Here is a 21,084-nt window from a genome sequence, read left to right on the forward strand (position 1 = left end):
ATATACAGAGTATTTAGGCAATTAGTTTACTTTTTAGAGTATACACTACGACATATCTTTTATATTTTAACATTTTGTCATTTATGCGACAGCTGTGGCATTTTTTTAAAACCCACAACTGTTGAGGTTTTTATTTTTATTTTTAAAAGAGAACCAGCTCGCTCTCTGTACGAAAGGATGAATGCATGAGAGTGTATATGACTGAGTTTTTTGGTACTTGGTGATAATATTCACAATAAAAAACTTGTAATTAAGAACAGCAACTGTGTATTACTCATGTCCAGCGCACCCCTGACTACATTTATACTTGCTCTTTTTTAGGTGGGGAAAGGGGAGTATCCCACCCTAGGTGGTTGCAGCAGGAGGCAGCTTACATAGTATAGGGTTACTGCCATTGCTAATAACCCAACAGCCCTCTTTGAGCAGCGCCCTCCAGTGTGTCTTTACAATCTGTAAAATAAAGCATGAGATGATAAAGACTGAGGCTTGATGACAATGCACCAGCTCACTCTTCTCAAGTAGCAGTTCACAAAGCAAGGGCATGTGGCTTGGAGTTCTTGAAGCATCCGCCTTTATGCTAGGTACACACCACACACATTTCTGTTATGCTGGGAATACAAGGGTCAATTCTGAGCCATTTAGATGGCTCAATAGATAATTTCTGACACGTCCAATCTCCCGCCCCATCGTTTCCGCGCCCGATTCTGCATCGAGGACAATGGAAAAAGATAAGAAAAACGAGCGGAAGATAAGAGAATCGCCCGCAGAAAACGATTGGGTGCGGAATCGAGCAGCAAAATCGACCCGTGTATTCCCAGCATAATGCTGGGAATACACCATACAATTTTCTGTTAGATTTACCCGTAATTAGATTATTTTCTGTAGAGACTGGCCATTATCTCTGGTGCATTGTCTTCTGGTTATCTGCTGAGTAGAACAAGGCCTAATTGCTAGGCAGATGGATGGTTAGATAGATCATTTCCAACATGTTGGACTTTATCTATCTGGCAGGTAAATCTAACAGAAAATCTAACATAAAATTGTATGGTGTGTACTAGGCATAAGATTCCGATCTCGCACCAAGTTACTTTTTCTTGTTCACAGAAGTGAGAAATGCCATTCTTGAAATGGAATAGTGGTTTAAGGAGCAATCTGCAAATTTCTACGATAACGGTATTTGGAGCGTCAAGAAATGCTGGAAAAAAAAAAAGTGTAAATCTGGACAGTGACTACGTAGAGAGGAGTTAACAACTACAAATCAAAACACAAAAAAAACAAAAAAACTTTGTAAACATTTTTTAAAGGTGATGATTAAAAGCTACTTCTTCACTATGAAATGCCAATACATGGGCCCAAAAAAGAGCCAGAAGTAAAAATGAGGAAAGGACAATAGGAGGATAGAGAGTCTGATGAAAATACTGAACAGAGGCGTCAGTATTTTCGTCAGATTGCCTAGTCCACCCTTTTCCTTTCTACAGAGAACGACTTCTTAACCTGAATGGGGGTCAGGTCATAATCTCACCACCTGCCTTTATAGTGGTTGTCTGTATCGGGCAGCACGGTGGCGTAGTGATTAGCGCTCTCGCTTTGCAGCGCTGGGTCCCCAGTTCAAATCCCAGCCAGGTTAACATCTGCAAGGAGTTTGTATGTTCTCCCCGTGGCTGCATGCGTTTCCTCCGGGCACTCCGGTTTCCTCCCACATCCCAAAAACATACAGATAAGTTAATTGGCTTCCCCCTAAATTGGCCCTAGATTACACTAAATACACTACACAACATACAACTATGGTACGGATTAGACTGTGAGCTCCTCGGAGAGACAGTTAGTGACAAAACTATTCTTTGTACAGCGCTGCTTAAGATGTCAAGTAATGGTAACCCACACTTGGGAGTATAACTACTTTATGTTGCTACTTCCATAACCTGTGGTCCACAACATACTATACCATATTGGGCTCTCGGTGTCCCTTTCTGTCTCCTTGTACAAGAAAGATAGAGAGGGAGGGGCAAATATATAATAAGAGGGGAAGAGAATGATGAGAAAAAGCTGCTTTGCACATGCAGCAAGTTTAGAGGCAACAGAACCTCCTGCAGGTAATCTGGCAGCCACTAGAAGTAGGTCCGACACTGTGGAAGCCTCCCCTGAGAACCTAACGCCAAAACCAATTTTGTTAAAGTGGATCCGAGATAAACTTTTACTCATTGCATAATTGTGTTCCTTTCATATAGTTTACTAGTAGACCCAAGCTCGTTTAAAAACGGGCTCTAGGTCGTTTTTTTTACCGCCGCTGTCGCCACCAGTCGCTGCGCATGCGAACGCAACCGCCCGTCCACCCACCTCGCTCCTGTCCAGCTGTTCGTTACTGCGCACATGCACAGTAACAAAATAACAAGGACACGGACGCTGCATAACTGCTGGACGCAGCGACACAGGGTAATTATTATATAGGACTAGTAGACCCAAGCCCGTTTAAAAATGGGCTCTAGGTCTTTTTTCTGCCGCTGCCAGTGCGCAACCGCGACACACGCGCACTGGCCCGCCTTGCCCACCTCGCTTGCCCGCCCGCCTTGCTCCCTGGTCCCGTCCAGCTGTCCGTTACTGCGCACATGCGCAGTAGCAAAAAAAAGGGACACAGGGACAGCTGGACGCAGCGACACAGGGATTTTATCGTATAGGATAGGGCATTCCTCAAGTCATACTTTTTTTTTGTTTTAATACTCTAATTCCCTATAGATTAAACAAGCCTCGCCCAGAGCTTTTCAGAGTGCCTTGGCATTTTAAGACAGTAGCAAGGGCTCATGGGAGCTCAGTCTGGGCAGTAGGAGGGGGAGGTGTTACTAGCTAGAGATTTCAGAGGCAGAGGGGTGGAGGAGGGGGGAGTGAAGTTTTCACAGGCTGAGGGCTGAAGATGCAGAGCAGCTTGCCTGTGTGTAATGTTTACAAATAGAAAATGGCTGCGGTCATTGTATCACAGGAAGAAATAATCATATACTGTTGAAGCTGTTTGCAGCTAGATATGCTGTATAAACTATCTAAACTTTAGATAAGATATATAGACAAGTTACTTGTTATAATTCGTTTTTCATCTCGGATCCGCTTTAAGATAAAAATACACGAAAGAGAACAAAATAAATAAATAAAAAATCTCTGGAAAAGATGAAACCTCTGACTAGAAATGCATAGCAGCCACCACCTTCAGACACAGCGGTGAGATGGAAGCCTGAGGCACACGGGATATAGCATCAGGGATGACGTTTCTTTGCTTGCTACAGACACGGAATAAGCAATGATAACGAGTTGTCCCTCAAAAAGGACAGGGAGAGTTGGAGTCAGTCGGAGAGAGACGCTGGCTGCAGGTCACTCACCAGGAACCCTCATTTCCAGGTAGCCCCGTACTCTGCTGACCAGTTCCGGCGGCGCTCGATCTCCAGAGTCTCCAGTCCTAGCCTCATGAGTGTAAATGTCCAGCAGCAGCATCTCATTGAGCATGACCTGCCGCAGCTTGGGAGAGAATTCTGTCACCAGTTCCAAGCAGGCAGTGAGCAGCTGCTTCGCATGAGGAAAGCCCTGTAAAAAAACAACAATTATGTAATAACTAGTAAAAAGGTCCGCCCGTTAAAAACCAGGCGCTAGGCCACGGTGGCTACACTCCCTTCCCCCCACAACGTGCGCACAGACGCATCTCACTCTTCTGTCCCCTCCACTGTCTGAAGTATATGCACACAGGGAGCTGCTTGCTTGGCAGTTGGAAAAAGCTGTTATTTCCCACAATGCAATGAGGTTTACAGACAGCAAACTGTTAGGTCTGGAAGCACGGACACAAGGGACACAGGAGGACGCAGAGACACAGGGGTTTTATTATATAGGATGAATTATAAACAAGATAGAATGCTGAGAGATCGGAGCTCAAACCAGCGTGTGTGCGCAGTTTAAGTGTATGTGCAGCTTTAAAGAGGACCTGAACTTAAAACTTCCTCTCTGCTCTAAGAGATAAGCAACAGCATAATAACCTTTAAAGAAAAAAACATTTGTTACAGCTGATACAAATCCTGCAATAAATCTGCAGTGTGTCTACTTCCTGCTTTCATGGAAGCAGACATATTGTTAACATCCTGTGTTCACCAATTAGCTGCTCTGCCGAGGCAGCCAGCTGACACAGTTGAAATCAAATTACAACTTGTGATTAGTCACAGATGAGGGGGAATTAGACAGGCTAAACTCTCTAAATACATGTTGATTTCTCTTTGCTTTCCTTCTGTCCTGTGCAAGAGTTCAGGTCCACTTTAAAGCCATTGAGCACCAGTCTTAAAGCATACTAGAGATAAACCAAAGTAAAAAAGTTTTATACATACCTGGGGCTTCCTCCAGCCCCCTACGTACCAATCGCTCTCACGTGGTCTTCCTCCTCTTCCTTGTCCGCCCAGTAGCAGCCTCATTAGAATGACCAGTTGGGGCCAGCCGGCGCAGGAGCAATTTGCCCGCGTGCATCCTCATCTCACTCCCGCGGGTGGGAGTGTTCTGTGCCTGCGCAGTAGTATTGCGCAGAGCACTCCTGGCCACGGGAGGGCGGCCGCACGCATGTGCAGTACGTCCTGACTGGCCAAGTTAGCGGTTCTTCCAGCAGGTGAATGAGAAGGTGGAGGAAGACGGTGTGGGAGCGATCTGCACGGAGGGGGCTGGAGGAAGCCCCAGGTATGTATAAAAAAAAATAATCTTTATTATCTCAGGTTTCCTTTAAATCAGGTATGTCAAACCGGTCCTACGAGGGCCGAGATCCTCACACATTTTTGATACAGCTCAAATGAATTGATGGGTCTGAATCAGGAAAGGTGTGGTCCATCAGGTAGAACACATTCCTCTCTTTCCCAGTCCATCCTAAACACTGGCATGGATCTGACCCTCCAGGCCTGGAGTTGGACACATGTGTTTAAATGAACCTCCCTATAAGGAAGGTTTGTAATTGAGTGTGCTGTTGGGGAGGTGGGGTTACGATGAGCCTCACTACTTACCTACCGGCGCTGCTCACTGTCCCTATGGGATCCGCCATCTTCTCCACGGAGAGACCGCAGCTGCCGAATTCTCACCTTCCTAGCATATGTACTGCAATACATGCCTGGAGATGTAGTATGTAGATGAGAGTACAGGGATGTTGTCACATCCACAGACTACATCTCCCAGCATGCATTGCAGTATGTGACACTGCCAGGAAGATGAAGATTCGGCAGGTTCATTTTAACAAAAAATGTTTCCTGATACTCTGTTGCCTTTAAAGGTGCACATACACAAGCTACATACACACGCTGGTTTGAACTTGGACATGGCAGACGATAAAAACCACCTCGGCCCAAGAATCTTGGAAGAAACCAGTGTAATGACGTTACTCAGCGGAAAGGGGGGGGGAGGACAATGCCTACAACTGGTGCTCGGCTGAAACAATCTGTCAGCGCGCGTGCATGCATGTGTAGGGGGGGTGGCGGCAATCGGGGACCGCTGTACATACACTAGTTTCTTAGCAGAGGTGGTCACTATTGGCTTAGAGCCTCATACATGCATACAAGGACTGCCACTTGACAGGGATTGGGGCTTCTTGGCTAGCGATGTGTTCTGTTGCTATGTATGGGAGGAGGGCCAACAGAGAGGAACTGAGTAAGCGGGTAGAACAATATTCTTGGCCATAAGCCTGATTGCTGGCAGAGGAAAGGGGTTTGGTCGGGGGCTGGTGTGCACATGCTGGATACTCGACAGTGGTGGCGGCCCCCGCCAAGAAACTTTTATGCGTACACAGTGCGATTTGAGATCTGAGATTTTGTTCCAGATTAAAAAAAATGCTTTAGTACAACAGCAAATAGCTAAGTAAAACTCAGCCAAAAATAAATTATAAAAAAAGGCATTACCTTAATTGCACTGCAGTGTAATCCTTTGGCCAGCAGTATGTATACCAGATCCCTCGTCAGGTTGTCTTTAATTCCTAAGATTATTCCACTGTATACGGTTGGCACTTCCCACTGAAGGAGTAGAAAACCACACTTATTATTCGCAAAACTATGAATGGAACAGAAAGCCACAAAGTACTACTGCTTAGTTAAAGAAGACGATCACCTCAATACCTTCAAGTATTCCACAACAGTAGCTTATGTGATTACGAGGTGGAGCAATACAATATACAATTGTATTGATACAATTTGCTGAACGATTCATCGGCTTCAATGCACTAAGACCTGTTCAATAAAAATTACATGTTCGGGTAATTTACCTTATGCGGTAATTTAATTCACTAAAAATTTCACACGTGGTAATAGTTTGGTAATGTACCAAAAAACGTAACCACTTAAGTCTATCTGGACGGATATATCCATCCAGATAGACTGTGCTGCTCCTGCTGCCCGAGGCGCGCGATCGCGCACGCTCCCGCCGCCTGCCGTTAGCCCCTCGATCCATGAATTGAAACATACTTTCCATTCATCGATCTAAGTCCCCCGCAGAAAAAACGATGGTCTCTTATCAGAGGCCGCGGTCTTTCTGCAAAAAACAAAAAGAAGTTTCCTGTCCTCTTTCTAGTTCCTGGAAGTGAGATTGTTCGCTTCCAGGACTTTGACTGTGGCCATTTTGTGGCCAAATAGTAAACTACACCCACATACATTTTTAATTAAATACCGTAATTACATTATATTACATTTAAAATTAGCGGTTTATCTCCAACACCAAAAATTACCCAAATACATTTTTTAATTAACAAAAAATAAAAAAACTACAATTAAAAAACAAACAAACAACATAAATAGTTACCTAAGGGTCTGAACTTTTTAAATATGCATGTCAAGAGAGTATATTATATTTTTTTAAAATGATAAGCTTGTAAATAGTAATGGGTGCAAATTGAAAAAAATGCATTTATTTCTAAATAAAATATCGGCACCATAAATTGTGATAGGGACATCATTTAAACGGTGTAATAACCGGGACAAATGGACAAATAAAATACATGTGTTTTAATTACGGTAGCATGTATTAATTTCAAACTATAATGGCCAAAATCTGAGCAATAATAATTTTTTTACATTTCTTTCTTAATCTTCCTGTTAAAATGGATTTAGGAAGAAATAATTCTTAGCAAAATGTATCACCCAAAGAAAGCCTAATTAGTGATGGAAAAAACAAGATATAGATCAATTAATTGTGATAAGTAGTTATAAAGTTATTGGCAAATGAATGGGAGGTGAAAGTTGCTCGGATGCATAAGGTGAACAACACTGTAGGCTGAAGTGGTTAATTACTGCATAATATTGTGAAAATCAGGTTGTTGTTTTTTTTTTTTTTTATATTAACTTTATTATTTTACTGAACAGGGTAATTAGTTTCCACCTTTTCTCTGCTCTCTTTCTTCTCTTCTATAACGTTCCAAATGGCTGTTTGTTGTCTTACCGACAGCTCCAGACTGGAGGTAAAACAAAGAACATCTAACTTGTTTACCGCATGCTCTATTCTTTGTGAATTGACATTTATGAGGCTTTTACCTCACAAGTTGGTAATTTACCTCACTAGTCTGGATATTTTAGTGGTAACAGCATTCGTGAATTGACATTATACAAAATGTTCCGTAAAATCAGCTGTTTTCTGCTGTACTGAATGTGGTAATGCTTTGTGAATTGGATCCATGGGAGAGAGCAGCAAAGGGCAATGTTGTAGGGGGGCATTCTATACAAAGGTGCAATGCTTGTAGGGGGGCATGCTATACGAGTTGTAAGGATGTAAGGATGGCTATACTGTATATAGTTATGCAGGAAATTAATGATTATACTTTTTTCTTTTATTGACATACTTCAGAATTCACATTTTTCAACCTAAAATAGTCAAAAGTTGGGAGGTAGAGGAAATTATGAAAATGGAGGACCTCTTTCTTATGGTCCATGGCCAGTCGGAAAAGTTCCGGAAGACATGGAGTGCCTTTAAAAATACAGATTATTACATACATGCCCTCACTGAATAACCCCTCCTGGACGTCTGGCTAGCACAGAAAATGGAGTTGTGGGCCCTTTGGCCTGGGTGGGTTTTCCCGCCGGGGAGGACTGGGGAGGTGGCGACCTTTTTTTTTTTCTTCTTCTTTCTTTTTTTTCGTATGAGTTGGGATGAATGATGGTGGTGATTGATTGGACGGCTGAGTGGTAATGGAGATTAGATCCCCGGAGCTCCCTTCTAGTACACTGATGAGGAGAGGGAGCTCTGGGGGTAGTAGATTCACACTGGATAGAAATCCGAACAAAGGAATAAGATTTATGTAGAAAGAAGAATATGTTGCGTGGATTATAGTTGAGAAGTGAGAAATAGATGCACTGGGGCGAGCTCACCCCCCAGGTAATGTTTTTTATATTGGAAAAGTGTGCGTATATATATATATATATATATATATATATATATATTTAGGGCCAACTTGTGCTCAAAAGCAACTTTGTATGAGCATATATGGTAATTCCCCAATCCAAGAAATATTCACAGAGTTCTTCTTTATCTAGGCGTAGTACGGAAATTAATCACACCTTGCTGTTCACCATCCAGTATTGGCTGTCGGAGGTCATGCCATGTAGTTCTATCAGGATCTGCCGAATTCTCCAGGGATCCACCGTGAGGATGAGCTGATGTTCCAGCTGTCCAATGTTAACACTGGCAGATGCTAAAAAAGAGAGAACATCATTACCAGCGGTGAAACTCTCCACACCAATTTACTACACAGGATTCCTCACAAGGCACGGGAGCCCATATGCAATTCACTTCTTCTCCTGAGTTTTCTCCTAGATGATATTCTCCCACCTTGTCAATAATATGCCTTTCAAGCCACCAACAAGCAAGAAAATACTCAGAATAATGACAGTACCTTTTCACCTACTTAGTATTTTTTTCAATTGCAAAGTGCTGAGAAAGATGAAAAGTGATCTCCTAGGAGAAAACGTAGGAGGAAAGTGAATTGCATACGGGCCAGAGGCTGAAAAAAAAAAAAAAAAAAAAAAAAAAAAGCCAGCGGAAGGGCTTTAGGGTTAGCAAAAAAAAAAAAAAAAAAAAGTATCTGACAAGAATTGAATGGATTACAGGGAACAACATTGCAGCTTACCTGGTATGTCATAGAAGGAGGTGACTGGCTTGGTACAGAGGTTAGTGTGTGAGGTTCTCTGTCTGATCTGATCCACAAGCATCTTTCTCTCATCATCTGTTAGCAGCTTCATGAAAAGCTCATGAGAGGAAATCATAAACACCAGCTGTAAATCCTCGATGCCGAGACATGCGTTCCTTGAAATGAAGTGAAAAAGAAACTGAGGGATTCTGGCAATCAGTTGTGCCAAACAGTGTAACGCTGGGTACACACGTTACGATTTTCCATACGATAGATGCATCTGATTGATAAATACCCTCATGTCCTATATTACTCCCGATCAATTCTGTGCTCAATTTCTTATAGAAGTGAATTGAAAAAGATAAGAAAAACGAGCGGAAAAAACGATCGGTGGGAAAATCGAGCGGAAAATCGTAACGTGTGTACCCAGCATTAAACACGCCAAACACAGAAGATGGCTAGACTAGAAGTCGGGGTGCCACTACACACATAACATGTCATATGTCTGCTATAGGAATGGGGGAAATGGATAATGCTTGGGGAGTGATACATTACTGAAGAATGATATAATGAAGATGGCAGTACGGCCTGGTGCACACCAAAAACTCCTAGCAGATCCGCAAAATGCTAGCAGATTTTGAAACGCTTTTTCTTATTTTTCTGTAGCGTTTCCCCTAGCACTTTGCGGTTTTGGGAAGCGTTTTTGGTGTAGTAGATTTCATATATTGTTACAGTAAAGCTGTTACTGAACAGCTTCTGTAACAAAAACACCTGCAAAACCGCTCTGAACTGCCGTTTTTCAGAGCGCTTTGCGCTTTTCCTATACTTTACATTGGAGGCAGAAACGCCTCCGCAATCCAAAATCTGCAGCAGCCCAGGAGTATGCGTTTCTGCAAAATGCCTCCCGCTCTGGTGTGCACCACCCCATTGAAATACATTACCCTAGCGTTTCCACATCCGCAATCGGATCTGAAAACGCGACCGAACCGCTCTGGTGTACACTAGGCCTACTAGGATAGAGCAGCCTTTAGTAGTTAAAGAGACTCTGAAGTGAGTCTAAATTCTCTTTTTTAACCTGTATTCATGTTAAGCCCCATAAGACCAGTTAAACCGCCGCTATCCCGCGGCAAAACGAGGGGTTAATACCCCCAAATCCCCTCCGTGAGGCCTGGGGAGCGCTTCCTGATTGAAGCAGAGCAACAGCCATAAGCTCTGCCTCAAGCGCGTCAATCCCCGCTGATCGCCGCCTCTCCCCCGCCCCTCTCAATCTGCCTTCACAGAGAGCGGCGGGGAGAGGCGGAGATCTGTGCAGCGACTGACGCCCATGGAGGCAGAGCTGCAGCTCATAGCTCCTCCTCCATGAGCAGCAAAATCCACGACCAAGAAAGTCGTGGATTTTGCAGAGGGGATTTGGGGGGTATTAACCCCACGTTTTGCTGCGGGATAGCGGCGGTTTAGCTGGGCTTATGGGGCTTAACATGGTTAAAAAAGAGAATTTAGACTCGCTTCAGAGTCTCTTTACGCCAATATTAAAAAAAAAACAAAAAGAAAACAAAACAAAAAAAAAAAAAAAAAAAAAAAACTTACTTTAAAAATGAAGCCATGGTTCTTCTTTGAGTCTCTGAAGATTCCTCAAACTTCAGTGACTTGGAACACACCTAAAGAGCAACCAGACCGTTATTGCCTAATGTAGCATTACTGGAAATCGTCTGCTTAAAATGTAGTATAGTAGGGAGTTTTGTTTTTTTTAAACATTTCAGCACAGTGGCGTGTAGTCGTTAGCTCTCTCGCCTTGCAGCGCTGGGTCTCTGATTCGAATCCCAGCCAGGGTACTATCTGTACAGAGTTTGTATGGTCTATGTCTGCGTGTGTTTCCGCTGGTCACTCCGGTTTCCTCCCACACCCCAAAAACATACAGATAGGTTAATTGGCTTCTCCTAGAATTGGCCCTAGACTACGATACATACACAACACCATACATAGACATATGACTTTGGTAGGGATTAGATTGTGAGCTCCTCTGAGGGACAGTTAGTGACAAGCCTATATACACTCTGTACAGCGCTGTGAAAGCTGTTGGCGCTCTATAAATATATTCTAATAATAATACTGCAATATTCAAAAAAAACAATTTGATGGCGATACTAGGTAAATATAACATTTTAATATGTGTTATTTATACCTGTAGCAAACAGAAGGCTAAGACTCTGTACAGACAGTATTTTTAGATGGCCAAACATATTGCTTGTAAGTGTTTTGGCCCACACCTTCATCCTTGCTGAGGTGTGTGTGTGTGTGTGTGTGTGTGTGTGTGTGTGTGTGTGTGTGTGTGTGTGTGTGTGTGTGTTTGGCCCACACCTTCATCCTTGCTGAGGTGTGTGTGTGTGTGTGTTTTGGCCCACACCTTCATCCTTGCTGAGGTGTGTGTGTTTTGGCCCACACCTTCATCCTTGCTGAGGTGTGTGTGTGTGTGTGTGTGTGTGTGTGTGTTTTCTGGGACATAGACAAAATAGACATCAACTGAACTGCCAACACCGGTTTCTACGCAGAAATAACTGTTGCACTTTGTTAATCAAATCCCTACAATGGTTTGCCGACTTAGAAAATCTGTATTCTGTGTAAAATATTTAATTATATTGTGAACCTAATGTCAAATAAATGCACACACATAAAAAACAAAATAAGGGTGCCATTTTATTAATGCATGAGGTTAGTTCTAGCTGGTGGCGAGCACTATTCTGTTCGGGGGCCATCTCTCTGCACGTCACGCTGGCCATCTCACTGCGAGCATCCAATCAGCGGCACAGCCAACCACAGTGGGCAGGAAGGGGGACGTGTGCGGGGCGGACACGGCGCCGTGGCCAATCAGAGCTGGACGGGGCAAGTGTGCTGGATGTAAGAACATACAGAGACACAGTGGATGGCTTGGAAAGTATTATTATAGATCCAGGAAACCCACACTACGTATTAGATCATGGTTACTGAGGAATAATGCACAGCAGATTATGAAAGAAGAGCCATACCTCAAGGAGATAGTCTATTTTCTCATTGTTTGGCTTCATGAAGAGTTGATGGAACTGCACGCAGACCGGCTGTCCATTCAGAATGTCGCGCACTGTGTTACACGCACAGATTTTAAAGCAGACTTCAGTCAGAGCATCATTTCTGCAGAAAGGAGGAATCAGACAGATGTCAGCGTGTTAAGGTAGCCACACACTTATTGAAATTACAGTTGACATTCAACTCCCTTAACATTTTGGGCCCTGGATACATGAGGGACTTGCTGACACTGCCTCACAGCCTCAGATCAGCAGGTTCCATAAACTTGGTCACTTGGAGCCGGAGCTTTCTGTCATGCTGCCCCTACCCTTTGGAATTCCCTAACAAACTCAGCGCCATCCCTGGAGTTATTCAAATCCAGCCTGAAAAGCCACCTGTTTAGCCTGGCATTTGCAGACTTGGTAAATTTTGGTACAGAGGAAGAATTCTACAATTACTGGTCTGAGTAATGCTTATGCGCTTTGAGTCCAATGGGGAAAAAAGTGCTTTACAAATGTTTGTTGAAGAAAGATTTCATTACTCTGTGCCTCATGTCTGATTGATCAAAATTTTTATAGATTCTCCCCCCCCCCCCCCCTCCCAAAAAGTAGATCGAAACATTGCCAAAATTTGCCCCAACACAGCCCAACTCCTGGTCCATCCTCTAGTCATCTCCTGTCTGGACTACAGAAAAGCTATCCTTTCTGGAATTGCCGAGATCGGAGTCCAGAGAATTCTAGCCAAGGCAAAACATCACTGGGAGGGCGGGGCTTCTTGCAATAGACAGCAATAAATAGATGAAGTAAGGGTTTCTGATGCTAAAATTGTATCAAATTAATGGGCAGCTTTAGACATAACAAATTAAAGGAGAACTTTGTTAAGTTTCATCTGATTGGGCTTTTTATACTTTTTCTTTGAAGTTCTCCTCCAAAATGTATAAGCTGCACCAGTTTTAAACGAACACTTTCTGCAGGCGGCTGGTTGACTTTCGCTATTTCAGTAAGAAGAGAACTAGAAAAACAGATCATTTGCAGTACAGCTTCAATGACAACAGATTTATCCTGAAAGACATTGACAGGAGTTTAGCTGTGGGAAGATTATTATTCTGAACACGGCAAAAGATGAAAAATACCAAATTCTAAAAAAAAAATGTCAAACTCACTTCAGGGCTACATGGTGTATTTTAAATCAGAAATGCTGCTTTCAGCGATCTTGCAAAGCATACTTTAACCAGCATTTTAAAGGCTGATTGTAATAATTAACAGAAATGGGAGAATGTGTCTGTTTAACAAGTCTTGGATTTGTCCTTCAACAGCGCTGCAAAAGAAAATAAATAGTTGGACATTTGTGATGTGATTAAACAGGATTCTACTCAGTGGGGTGAAAAGGGACACGTGAGCCTTAACAGGTCTTCTCCAAACTATATTACAGAAACAACACACAATCTGAGGAGGGGGCAGTGATGTAGAAATATATATATTTTCGCTTCAGTGTCCATTTAAGGTGGCCACTAGCGGTCCTATTTCTAGCGAAAAATCGTTTGAGTGATCAGAATTTCTGATTGGATGTAAATAATCTCCGCTGATGGGCACAATCAATTAAGGAAGATTATAAAAACAGTCGTCCAATTGGATTTTCGTTTAACCAAAAATTGGATTTTCCAGTTGGTTGGGATAGATAGGAAGCAAAGATTGGTTCGTTGATGGTGTAAGTGAACGATTTAACTTCCAATCAGAATTATCTGATTGCTTGAACGATTTTTCACTAGAAATTGGATTGTTAGTGGCCACATTTATACTGTCCCCCCTCCCCGTCCCCCCTCTTCTTACACCTCTCTGACACTGCAGCTGTCCTTGGCAGGTTTTGGTGCGCCATATTAATTGTTATGTATAGAGTGCTGCACTGGGGCCCACAGCACCTAAGCTACGATACTAGGAGAGGGGGAAAGATTTGCTGATACTTAAAGGGGACCTGAGGTGAGAGGGATATGGAGGCTGCCATATTTATTACCTTGTAAACAATGCCAGTTGCCTGGCAGCCTTGTTGATCTGGCATAAGTAGAGTCAAAACCCTCGAACAAGCATATGGCTAATCCAGGAAAATCTGAGTCAGAGTACCTGATCTGCCGCATGCTTGTTCAGGGTCTAGGGTTAAAAGTATTAGAGACACAGGATCAGCAGGGCTGCCAGGCATCTGGTATTGCTTTACGTCCCTGGCATTATGATTATTTCCAGATTTAGGCTGGTTTCACAGCGGGACGTTAAAGTCCCACGTTACAGCAGCCAGTAATGCAGCCTAACTCACAGCACTGTAAAATCAATGTGCTGTTCACAGTGCACACGTTGCATTACATAGTAACGCAGCACGTTTAAACAAAGTGCTGCATGCTGTACGTTATACTGGGCTAAGCCACGTTAGACTGTTTGCACATGCTCAGTAATGTTGGAGGAGGAGGTCTCCCCTCCTCCTCCGCAGCCAGCCACATGGCTAATTAATATTCACTGTGGAGACTCATGGTGGGACTGTAGTGTTGTCCAGATCATGAACGAATAGTTAATTTGATCCGGATCTTTTTTGTGAGTCGAATCATCCGGATCATCAATCATCCGGATCATCACAATGAAAGATTCGGTTCACAGTGGATGTCTGTCTGGAAGAAACAGGAACATTCAGAATGTACAGTGCAGGGAAAGTCCTGTCCTGCTAGTCATTTTACCCAGTCTGCTTCCCTAGTAAAATGATTCAAATGATTAGGTTCAAAGATCCGGATCTTTTCAATGATCCGATTCAAATGATCCGAATCCTTAAAAAGATCCGGACTTCCGATCACTAACCTGGAGCGGCTGCTTTGAGAGCTGCATAACGCAGCTCAATCTGATGTCCAACTTACCACCATGCGTTGTGTTAGGGGCACCTTATGCGACCTTAACGCCCCCTAAAACGCAACATCTTGGTGGGAAAGTAGCCTTAGGGTCTAAAAGTCGTGCATTTTTCTCACAAGCTTTTGGACCGTAAAAATAAGAAATAAAAGCATACCACAGAGAGATCTGCAGCTGCTCATGCATAAAACTCCCTCTCCCCCCCCCCCCCCCCCCCAAGATCAGAAATGCCGGGAGCACGACCACAAAATTGGACAGCACTGGCGTAAGGGCCCATTTCCACTATCGCGAATTCGCATGCGTTTTTCGCATGCAAATTCGCATAGCAATACAAGTGAATGGGACTGTTTCCACTTGTCAGGATTCCTGTGCGTTTTTCTGTGCAGAAAAAATTCGGATGGCAGAGCCATCAGAATTCGCATACCGCTATGCGAATCGCATACAATGCATTTAATAGGAAATTCGCATGCGGTTTGGGTATGCGAATTTTCATAGAAACAATGGGAAAAGCACACCAGCACTGCCATGGTTAAATTCGCATACATCGTCATCCATGCGAATTCGCATGCGACTTCGCATACACCCGCATGCGAAATTCGCATCCGCATGCGAATTTTTGCCGCGGCGATTCGCACTGCACAAGTTGAAATGCAGCCTAAGGGAAAGGCTATAGTGAAGGTTTTGATATTGCTAAGGTTAAATAGGTCGTTAATCATGATTACCACTGTGACATTGTTATAGGCAGGCCTGCAGTCTCACATGAAATCACTTACCCTTGCTGCACCTTGTGGAAGAGTTCTCTCAGTACAGACTGCCTGAACTGGTCAGGTAGGTTACCATTCACGTTATCTTCATAGAAAATATTCAAGATTCCCTGCAAAGAGCATATATGTACACAAATAAGGATGACCTTTCACAAACTCTCTCTTAAAGTGGATCCAAGATGAAATACTAACTATAACCAGTAACTTGTCTATATATATATCTTATCTAAAGTTTAGATAGTTTACACAGCAAATCTAGCTGCAAACAGCTTCAACAGTATACGATTATTTCTTCCTGCGATACAATCAGGGCAGCCATGTTCTGTTAGTGATCATTACACACAGACAAGCTGATCTGCATCTCCAGCCCTCAGCCTGTAAAAACTCCACTCCCCTCTCCTCCTCCCCTCTGCCTCTGAAATCTCTGGCTAGTAACCTCCTCCTGCCCAGACTGAGCTCCCATAAGCCCTTGCTACATGGGTCTGAGTGCCTTGGCGTTTTGGAGAAGCTGTGGGCGAGGCTTGTTTAGTTTATAGGGAATTAGAGTATTAAAATAAAAAAGGACTTAGTTTAAGGAATGCCCTATAAACTATATGAAAGGAACACAAATATGTAATGAGTGAAAGTTTATCTCGGATTCACATTAACTACAGGAATCTCTAAGGAAGTTCATTAGAAAGCTTTGAATTCTACAATGAAATAAACGCCACTACAGTCAAAATCCCCCTCTGCTCCAATTTTTGAAGGATATCTGAGGTGATAGGTACACAAAAAGCTTTACTTACCTGGGGCTTATTCCAGCTGCTAGGAGTCTGTGTGGTCCCTCGCCTCAGCTCCACTGTGCTTCAGTGATCATCAGTCTGCTCTGTAATGATCACTGACCAGACGGGTCTGCAGCTTCTGCACATGTGCGATTTTGTGCACGTACAGTAACACTGCGCAGGCGCCAGTACTGCCCACGCATGAGCAGTAGCACAAAGCCACTCATATTGCTTTTCTCTCAGTGCACGAGCGACTCTATGGCCTTCGCATTAGCACAATTTTGCCTCCACAGTACAGATGCCCCTGCACATGCCCTTGCAAAGCAGAGGGTGTTGGTGAGCAGTGATGGGGTGGGAGAGGATCAAGAAGCTTTCTTCTACTGAGGTAATTAAGTAATTTTTTTCTTTTACCAGCAGGAATTTACTTAACTACGAGGGGCTGCTTAGCTGCCCTCCTGTCCACATTGCCACTTCCTGTGCTTAAGTACCTGCAGCACAGAGTAGCTGCGGTGATGTTGTATGTTCCTAGCTGCTGGAAAATGTAGTTCATTACAGTGATTACATCCCCAGCTGAGAGATGTAATCACATTAAAAGACTACATCTCCCAGTATACACTGGTGTGGCTGGGAACACGCGTCATCAATAGGTACGGACAGGAAGTAGCAAGATGGAGACCCTCACACAGATGGAAGGGTTATGAAGCAGCCCAACCCCCCATAGGTAAGTAAATGCATGCTGCTCCCACACAAAAGCCCACATCATTTAAGAACCGCTAAGGAGCACATTTTTAAAGTACATGAACCACTTGAACTGCCAGGATGCGAGACTCACGTCCTCTTTTCCATCGTGTAGCTGCGCAAGGGCGCGAGTCCCACATCCTTGAAGTTCTGCAACCCGCTGTGCATGATTGTGCATGCACACTTCCGGTGACTCCAAAGGCAGCACTGATTGGTGCAAGGGAACATTTGTTCCCTGAGCCAATCTGCGTGTTTTTTGTGAGTGATCGCTGTTACAACCAGTAACAGTGATTATTCTTAAAGGGACCCAAGCACCTATGTTAAACAAGGATACAAAACAAACTAAACTATTTTTTATTGGTCAAGAAAGTGAAGTTACTATAAGCAGCAGGGTCCACCACATCTAGATCCTTTGCAGATATACAGTTCATTTATAAGAGAACACATGATCTGCCTTACCTGGTAATTGCCAGTCTTCATAAAGTTATGGATCTGGCTATAGCTTGTCGATTGTTGCACGGTCAGATTTGGTGGGGCCAGAACGCTACATGCCTGGCAGTAGCCGGCCAATCTCTTTTGGTCTATTGAGCAGTGGGTGGAGTCTGTACCAATCTGAAGAAGAGAGATATTGACCAATCAAATATGTGCATACAGAATGCGTAGTCCAGGTGAGTAACAGTAAATAGTTTAAGTGCATCTCTGCACATTTCGTGTAGTAGGAAAGGTATAACTAAAGGCTTTTTTTTATGCTGAGTCCCAACACAGTAGATGCCCTTTATTTTCTGCCCTGGTAAGTAACATGATGTAAAGGGAAAGCTTTTCAGCTGAGAGAAAGTGATAATTGCAGCATTTTAGTTTCAGCTGGCAAGAATTTTGTTGTCATTTATTTGTTGGGAAGAGGGTAGATTTGACACAAAACGACCTTAAAGAGAACCCGAGGTGGGTTTGAAGAATGTTATCTGCATACTGAGGCTGGATCTGCCTATACAGCCCAGCCTCTGTTGGTCTCCCAAACCCCCCTAAGGTCCCCCTGCACTCTGCAATCAGACAAATCACAGCCTCGCTGTGCTTGCTGTGTTTACATCTGTAGTGTCAGTCTCGGCTGCTCCCCCGCCTCCTGCAGAGCTCCGGTCCCTGCCCCCCTCCCTTCCCTCTAATCAGCGGGGAGGGAAGGGAGGCAGGCGGGGACCAGAGTTCTGCAGGAGGTGGGGAGAGCAGCAGACTGACACTATAGAGAAAAACACAGCCCGCTGCGACACGCTGTGTGTCGACAGCGAGGCTGTGATTTATGAGGGATTTCAGAGTGCAGGGGAACCTTAGGGGGGTTTGGGAGACCAACAGAGGCTGGGCTGTATAGGCAGATCCAGCCTCTGCATGCAGATCACATTCTTCAAATCGACCTCGGGTTCTCTTTAAAGGACACCTGAACAGAGATATATGACGGCTGCCATTTTCCTTCTAAACAATACCAGTTGCCTGGTAGCCCTGCTGATCTCTTTGGCTGCAGTAGTATCTGAATCACCCACCTGAAACAAGCATGCAGCTATTCCAGTCAGACTTCAGTTGGAAACATCTGTTCTGCATGCTTGTTCAGGGTCTGTGGCTAAAAGTATTAGAGGCAGAGGATCAGCCAAACAATTGGCATGGTTTAAAAAGGGACACATATGGCATCCTCCACATCCCTTTCAGTTTAGGTGTCCTTTAAAGGGAATCTGAAGATACACACAAAAAAATAAAATAAAGGGCTACCAGGCAACTGGTATTGTTTAGAAGGAAAAAGATATGGCAGCCTTCATATATCTCTGTTCAGGTGTCCTTTAAGGTCATTTTGTGCCAAATCTACCCTCTTCCCAACAAATAAATGGTGTATTCCTAGCATTAGATTTTTTTGTTAGATTTTCTGTTAGAATGCATAATTAGATTATTTTCTGTAGAGAATGGCCATTATCTCTGGTGCATTGTCTTTTGTTTATCTCCTGCTGAGTAGAACAATGCATAATATAGATAGATAGTAAGATATATACATTTCCAACATGTTGAACTTTATCTATCTGGCAGGTAAAGGTCCGTACACACGCCGGTCTGCAGACAGACTGTACACACGCCGGACTGTCGCTGGAACGCCCACCCAGCGGGAGGTGACGATGGACCCGTCGTTGCCTGCAGACCGGCGTGTGTATGGACCTTAAATCTAACTGAAAATTGTATGGTGTATTCCCAGCATTACAAGTGGACTGCTGATAGTTAACAGGTCTTATGAGAAACAGAAAGAACTGGTGAAAACAATGTGCTTCCTTTGGGTGTGAGAATGTTACCTTTGCAATCAGCTGTTTTGTGTTAAAAAAGTGGTCTCTCGTCTTTTCATAATTCACAGGGTTTATGGGTCCTTGTTGGAAGTAGAATGTTCCCAGGTCATAACACACCTGTATGAAGGAAAAATAGTAATCTAATAATAATTCCAACATTTGCATTTCACTTTTCTTGTCGGACTCAAAGTGCTCGAGAGCTGCAGCCACTAGGGACCCGCTCAGTAGGCCACCCTGCAGTGTTAGGGAGTCTTCCCCAACGACTCCTTACTGAATAGGTACTGGCGTACTGAACTGGAAGAGCCAAGAGTCAAACTTTATGGTCTGCTATGTCAGAGGCGGTGCCCTTAACCTCTTGAGGACTGCAGGGCTAAACCCCCCTAGTGACCAGGCCATTTTTAGTCAAATTGGCCACTGCAGCTTTAAGGCCAAGCTGCAGGGCCGCACAACACAGCACACAAGTGATTTCCCCCCCCCCCCCTTTTCTCCCCACCAACAGAGCTCTCTGTTGGTGGGGTCTGATCGCTCCCCCCATGTTTATTTATTTATAAATATTATTGTTGGTGTTTAAAAAAAACAAAACGAAACTGTTTCTTTAACTACCTTCCCTCCCCCCCCCCCCTCCCTCCCCACAGCCAGCCAATTACGGCGATCGGCTGTCATAGGCTTCTGCCTATGAGAGCCGATCGCTCTCTTGTCCCCCAGAGGGACAGCCGTGTGACACGGCTGTCCCCAGTACGGCGCTGCTGCCGATCGCAGCGCTGTACATGGAAATAGACGGCAATCACGCCGTCTAACAGTCTCCCGAGCGGCAATAGCCGCTCGGAGACTGAAGGCGGGGCGGAGCTCCGCCCCCCAAGCAGGAGATGTGCGCGCAGCCTGTGCGCGATCTCCTGCATTAGCTGGCCCCAGGACTTTACGCCAATCGGCGTTAGGCGGTCCTGGGGCTGCCGCCACGGCCATGCCTATCGGCGTGACACGGTCGGGAAGAGGTTAACCAATACCCTATCCAGCCACTGCCACAATGAAAGCAGATTTCTGACCAGATTTTGTTGGCTGCACTAGCTCAGTGTCCTACTGCTGCTCTGATAGGTTGCCCTATACTCCCAACCAGATTACCTGAGAAGTTGGGGGTGAAGGGGGGGTGGGGGGGTGGGGGAGAGGAATGTTTGCCTAATGTCTGCTACAAAAGTCAAAAAGATGGTCTCCGTCATAAAGACACAGATTTCACCAAACCCTCGTCACCACACTCATTTGGTTCCTCATATGCACAACATTATATTACTCTGTTAATATTCAACAACAGCTGTCCATAGAAACATCATATTAAAAGAGGAATTCCCAGAAATATTTATTTACTACACCTTCCTAACGAAGAGAAAAACGTGCCCTCCATCCCATCCTGATCTACACAGTCCTCAACTTTGAGGGTCACATGACATCTCCCTTTTAGAAGCGTCAGGGTCCCAATGAGGCTTCCGCCTTCCCTGTAGC

General features: G+C 44.2%; 1 protein-coding gene across 1 annotated transcript in view; it reads right to left on the bottom strand.

Moving 5' to 3' along the window:
• The window catches only part of INTS8 (integrator complex subunit 8), a 70,393-nt gene that overhangs the window by 33,620 nt on the left and 15,689 nt on the right, over nucleotides 1-21,084 (bottom strand). Inside the window, exons 8-16 of the mRNA XM_068237681.1 lie at nucleotides 19,600-19,707; nucleotides 17,744-17,896; nucleotides 15,795-15,895; nucleotides 12,127-12,268; nucleotides 10,691-10,761; nucleotides 9,104-9,279; nucleotides 8,535-8,668; nucleotides 5,895-6,005; nucleotides 3,366-3,567 (exon numbers count right to left, since the gene is read on the bottom strand). Of these exons, the coding sequence (XP_068093782.1) occupies nucleotides 3,366-3,567; nucleotides 5,895-6,005; nucleotides 8,535-8,668; nucleotides 9,104-9,279; nucleotides 10,691-10,761; nucleotides 12,127-12,268; nucleotides 15,795-15,895; nucleotides 17,744-17,896; nucleotides 19,600-19,707 (1,198 nt within the window). The remainder of the gene's footprint in view (nucleotides 1-3,365; nucleotides 3,568-5,894; nucleotides 6,006-8,534; nucleotides 8,669-9,103; nucleotides 9,280-10,690; nucleotides 10,762-12,126; nucleotides 12,269-15,794; nucleotides 15,896-17,743; nucleotides 17,897-19,599; nucleotides 19,708-21,084) is intronic.

Source organism: Hyperolius riggenbachi, chromosome 5 (assembly GCF_040937935.1).
Source record: "Hyperolius riggenbachi isolate aHypRig1 chromosome 5, aHypRig1.pri, whole genome shotgun sequence".
Taxonomy (NCBI): domain Eukaryota; kingdom Metazoa; phylum Chordata; class Amphibia; order Anura; family Hyperoliidae; genus Hyperolius; species Hyperolius riggenbachi.